General features: G+C 43.5%; 1 protein-coding gene across 2 annotated transcripts in view; it reads right to left on the minus strand.

The window, feature by feature from the left end:
• Positions 1-5,269, minus strand: part of CHEK1 (checkpoint kinase 1) — a 28,478-nt gene extending 23,209 nt beyond the window's left edge. For both annotated transcript variants that reach the window (XM_028125917.2, XM_028125915.2), the window contains exons 1-5: positions 5,055-5,269; positions 4,243-4,327; positions 3,219-3,442; positions 2,057-2,121; positions 1,893-1,962 (exon numbers count right to left, since the gene is read on the minus strand). In XM_028125917.2, coding sequence (XP_027981718.1) covers positions 1,893-1,962; positions 2,057-2,121; positions 3,219-3,442; positions 4,243-4,307 — 424 coding nt within the window. In that variant the 5' untranslated portion in view covers positions 4,308-4,327; positions 5,055-5,269. The remainder of the gene's footprint in view (positions 1-1,892; positions 1,963-2,056; positions 2,122-3,218; positions 3,443-4,242; positions 4,328-5,054) is intronic.
• Positions 5,270-6,000: the final 731 nt, after the last annotated feature.

Consider the following 6,000-nt stretch of genomic DNA (forward strand, 5'->3'; position numbering starts at 1 on the left):
GAATGGGAGAAGATATTTGCAAATGACATATCTGATAAAGGGTTAGTATCCAAGATCTATAAAGAACTTCTCAAACTCAATCACCTAATAAACAAATAATCCAGTTAGGAAATGGGCAGAAGATACGAACAGACATTTTTCCAAAGACATACAGATGGCTAACAGACACACAAAAATGTGCTCAACATCAACAGGGAAATGCAAATCAAAACTACAATGAGGTATCACCTCACACCTGTCAACAACACAGGAAACAACAGATGCTGGTGAGGATGCAGAGAAAGAGGAATCCCCTGGCACTGCTGGTGGGAATGCAAACTGGTTGCAGCCATTCTGGAAAACAATATGAAGGTTCCGCAAAAAGTTAAAAATAGAATTGCCCTGGGGTTCCTGGGTGGTGCAGACGGTTAAGCCTCCCACTCTTGATTTCCACTCAGGTCATGATCTCAGGGTCCTGAGATCAAGCCCCAAGTCGGGCTCTGCACTCAGCATGGAGTCGGCTTGCCCCTCTCCCAATCCCCCCCACACACACTCTCTCGCTCACTCACTGTCTCTCAAATAAATACATAAATAGATAAAATCTTAAAACAAAAAAACAGAACTACCCTATAACCCAGCAACTGCACTATTAGGTATTTACCCAAAGGATACAAAAATACCGATTTGAAAGGACACATACACCCTGTTGTTGATAGCAGCATTATTAACAATAGCCAAATTATGGAAAGAGCCCAGGTGTCCACCGGCTGATGGATAAATAAGTTGCGGTATATAATGGAATATTATTCAGCCATGCAAAAGAATGAAATCTTGCCATTTGCAATGAGGTGGATGGAGCTAAAGAGTATTATGCTAAGAGAAATAAGTCAGTCAGAGACAAATGCCATATGATTTCACTCATATGTGGAATTTAAGAAACGAAGCAGATGAACATGGAGGCGGGAAGAGAGGCAAACCATAAAAGAGACTCTTAACTATAGAGAATAAACAGGGTTGCTGGAGGGGAGGTGGGTGGGGGGATGGGTTAAATGGATGATGGGTATTAAGGAGGGTACTTGTGATGAGCACTGGGTGTCATATGTAAGTGATGAATCACAAAATTCTACTCCTGAAACTAATATTACACTATATGTTAACTAACTGGAATTTAAATAAAAATTTGAAACAAACTAACTATCTACCTAATTAAATAAAACAAGATAAGGCTAAAGTCCAGGGTATTCCAACAGAAACTTTAATTCATTGAAAAGTCATTTTAAGACTATTCATACAGCTATTCATTTAGTGAGCATCTAGGTTAGATTTCTCTCTCATCCACAACTGTATCAGGAAGGACTTGTGAAGTCTAAATATATGGAGTCTCTCAAACTTCCTAGACTTTTCAGATTTTCTGCCCTAAGATTTCTTTTTTTTTTTTTTTTTTAAGATTTTATTTATTTATTTGAGAGAGAGAGAATGAGAGAGAGCACGAGAGGGAAGAGGGTCAGAGGGAGAAGCAGACTCCCCGCTGAGCAGGGAGCCCGATGTGGGACTCGATCCCGGGACTCCAGGATCATGACCTGAGCCGAAGGCAGTCGCTTAACCAACTGAGCCACCCAGGCGCCCTGCCCTAAGATTTCAATAATGCAAAAGCTTCGAACCTGCCTTCTATGGATTAAAATAATTTAGGCAGGGACGTCTGGGTGGCTCAGTCAGTTAAGCAGCTGCCTTCGGCTCAGGTCATGATCCCAGGGTCCTGGGATGGAGTCCTGCATCGGGCTCCTTGCTCAGCGGGGAGCCTGCTTCTCCCTCAGCCCGCTGCTCCCCCTACTTGTTTTCTCTCTCTCTAGGTTTAAAAAAAAATAAAATAAAATAAAATAATTTAGGCAGCAGTGACAAAATGCTCAACTTACCCCTTTCATCCAATAGGAGATTTTCTGGCTTAATATCCCTATGAGTTATCCCAATACCATGTAGATAAACCTAAAAGAGAAACAGAGGGAAACATACCAAAATTTGGTAACTTACTTCATTCATAATAATTTTAAGCAAAAGGAAAAGAGACAACTGTACCTACCACCCCTGCCATGAGTTGATGGAAGAACCTCTGAGCATCTTGTTCAGGCATGCCTATGTCTGGCTCTGTAAGAATTAATAATGAAAGTTAGTTTGCCAGGTAAACATAATCAGGTATCAACCACAGTCTCCTAATTAGGTTAGACTTTTGTGATGGTACTCTGGCAAACAGAATCTTATGGTAACAATTAAGACCCTGGTGTCCACTAACTTGTACAATATTTAATAACTCACATTTCCCCATCTGTTATGTGGCAAAAATAAATTAACATCACAGGAAAGTTACAGAGAGAAACAACAAACTACTATCCAAATCAAGAATGGAAGCCATACCTTGAAAATCTCTGCTTATCATACACTAACCATCATTCATTTGGTATCTTTCAAATTCTCCCCTAATTTCTTCCAAATGCTGACAATATTGTCCCCACCCCTGAAATGTAATTGCCAAAGTGTAAGCCTGGGCAAATATAAACTGATTTCACTAAATATTTAAATTTTGATCTCCCTCTTTACCTCTTGGTTTCTTTTACACTGAACTCTCTCCTGAGATACATACTGGAGAGTCTAATAATCAGCTTTTAAATATGAACACAACAGCTTTAAATAATAAATTTAGATCCACATAATATTATTCTTGTGTACTTCTCAGAGTCCTGCAATACCAAGCCTTTGAATCTACATAGAACATTGAAGTAGCAAGTACAGAATTTACTAAATATAGGCAAAGCAATTCTAGAAAATTCTCAAGTTCATTTCACTTAAATAAATAAAGAAAAAATATAACATGCTATTATGTTGGCTCTGTAAATGTATGTAATGATTTCATATAACTGGAATGTCTATAAAGAAAAATCACTGTATAGTGAGTATACATTGCACTAATGATACTTCACCATGAGATTAGTTTATCATCCTTAAACTCTACAAAACAGCAATCCTGACCAAAATCACATATACAATTTGGGGAAAAGGTTTTCCTTGATGATTCCATATATGCTTTAATGTGTTAATGTAACTTGTAAAAACAAGAAAAGTTACTCCAATTTCACTATTGCATAAGCAGTTCTGAATGGACAATGACCAAATAGCAGACCCAAGATTAAAAAACAAATTTAGAAACTTATTTAGTAGAATAGTTATCTTAAAGCTTATTTCCATACCAATTCTGTCAAAAAGTTCTCCTCCACTACAGTACTCCAGAAATAGATACTGGATATTGCCTTCTCTCCTGTGACCATAGAATTTCACTACATTCTCATGATTTAACATTTTATTGATACAGATCTCTTTCTTAATATTTTCTGGACAGTCTATGGCACGCTTCATGTCTACAATCTTGACTGCAACTGCTTCTTCAGTTCTTCTATTCACAGCAAGTTGAACCCTAAAAAGGAAAAGGAAGACAACTGAATTCGATTTCTTTGAAAACTTCAAAAGATTAACTATGACTCAACAATTTTACCTTCATTACTCTCTCTACCCAGTAGAAACCAAGGAAATAGTTTCTGCCATGTTCTCAACAGATACTACTCTTTTCTGAAATGTGAAGTATGATGAATAATGCTCTAAAGAGGTCATTATGTTGTACATCCAAAGGTTATTTAATAAATACTTGATAAAATAAACTAAAATGGAGTAACAGTAATTCCATGCCACATCACATATACACATGCTCTATTCATTTAATTTTAATAACACTACCTAAGATTTATTAACCTCATACTACATATGTCTGTGGTAACTGTTCTAAGAGGTAGGTACTATTTATTGTCACCTTAGAGCTGAGGAAACAGAGGCACACATGAAGAAGTTTGCCTAAGAACACAAACCAATGTGGTGAGTGAAGATCTGAAGCGAGGCAGTCTGACTCAAGAGTCTGTTCATTTGCTCATTTAACCACTATGCTTAAATCCCAGGATGGAATATGTGGGAGGAGAAAATGACTTCACAGGTCTCTTCCAGCTCTTTACAGAGAAAGTGTTTTTTAAAAAAAAGAGGGGGGGATTAATCCTTATAAAAGTGCGGCTCTAGTTTCCAAAAATCGTAGACTTCAAACGCAAAGATCTGTTCTCTAAGATGCCACTGTATTAGAATAAACAATTCCAAAACAACAAATACGTACTCAAGACAACAGACAGAAATCTAAAGCAAGTGTGAAGGCAGGGTAAAGGGACTCGAACTCACTCTCCATAGGCACCTTCTCCCAGGGTTTGCACCAAGTCCCAGTCTTCCACAAAGGGCACTGCCATGACTTCACGATGGACCACGGCTGTAAAAGGCAGGAACCCAGAAAAGATGGGGGTGAGGATAAGCGTCAACCATCTGCCATGATCCCTCAATATAACTAACAGTTTGGTTTCCCCTTACACCTCATCCGTACTTTATCCAAGGCTTTAAACCACAAGCAAGTATTCTAAATTCTGGCGTTCTGTGGTGTAAATCACCATCCCCATTCCCACGCAGAACGAAGCAGAAACTGCCTTCCTCAGGCCTCTGAGAAAAGGCAGCGGCTCTGCTGAGGAGCTGGGGGCACATATGCTTTGAGGGGAATGACTAGGGACGGACGGAGGGTGAGACGGGCGACGGGCTGCGAGTTAGTGGAGAAGAACAGAGTTTAACTAGGACGCCTGCAGCCCCTCCTCCCGCTTGCTCAGCTCCAATACCCACCCCACGCCGTCCCAAAGGCCGGGAGGAGCCTGGGGCGGGGCCAAACTGCCCCCAGAAGCGGAAGGAAGGGTTGGCAGGCACTCTAGACGGCCGGCGCCCAAACCGCTGGGGTCCTCAGCCGGCAAAGGGGTAGTCTCTCCAATCCCCCCACCACGGGGTTCCCCGGTCCCACACTCCTCCACCCTCCGAAACCGCCCCTCAGCGGGAGTCTCTCCGATTCCCTTCGCTCGTCACCGATAACTTTCTCTCGCCATGCCCCTCCCAACTAATGTAGACCCCGAACTCCTTCTACAGGCTGCTTTCCCACCCTACCGGCCGCCCCTCCTCACCAGGCCGTCCTTTGCCCGCCACCACAGGAATCCAAATGCAGCGCTTTTCCCGCCAAAACTCTGCCGGCGTCACGCTGTCGCAAACCCGCGCACCCTTGCCGTAAAGCAGGAGAGCGCGCGTCCCTTCGTCCCATTGCTTTAAAGGATGGCCATAACGGGCTGCGCGCCGGATGCGTTAGCCGGCGAGGCCCGGGTTAGTTTGGAGTCGAGGGGAGATCCAGGCTGGAGAGGTTTAAGAACTTTCGAGCGCATCAGCGCGAAGGATCTCTGGGCCCAAGCGCGAGCCGGTATCCGGCGCGTGGCCCGCAGCCGGGCGGCCCTCGGGCTGCTGGGCGGAGCCGAAGCCCCCTCGAACGCCGGCACACGCTATGTGGGCTGCGCGGTGCTCGCGTGCCCTCCGCGCCGCTCTGGACCTGCACACCCCCCCTGCCCGGCCCTCTGAGCCCCTTGCCCAGCGGCCTGGCAGCATTGTGCGAATCGTACTCAGAAGTGCTGCTTCTGAAACTTTAAAATGCGGTACAGCTCAGAGCCGAAAAGCTAGGAACAGCTGTTGGCGAACCGATCCTGTGAACAATGAAAGAACTTTGTGGCGGGAGCGAGAAGCACCCAAAAAAGACTGGCAAGACTGGCTGTGCTGCAGTGTGGGTGGAAGGCATTCAGCTGAAGCAAGCTACTCTTTTGTAGTGGTGAGAGCGTGTCAGGATAACCAGTTTTGCCCTGTCTTGTATCCAGGCTCCAAAACCATACCTTTTCCCAACCTTTTTGAGGGAACAGCACCTCCATAGCCGAGTCCTACCTGCTTTCTCATTCTTAGTGTGTAAGAAACAGGTGGAGGCAAAGGACTGTTTGGCCTCATTTTACGATGCAGATTTTAAATGCAGAGTAACCAGTTTAAATGGGAAAGAAAATTCTGGGGAAAGGGACTTGAGAACAAAATAATGTGGAA

The sequence above is a fragment of the Eumetopias jubatus genome, unplaced genomic scaffold, assembly GCF_037043125.1.
Source record: "Eumetopias jubatus isolate StellerSeaLion01/CBP00866 unplaced genomic scaffold, mEumJub1_p1.0 scaffold_13, whole genome shotgun sequence".
Lineage (NCBI taxonomy): Eukaryota > Metazoa > Chordata > Mammalia > Carnivora > Otariidae > Eumetopias > Eumetopias jubatus.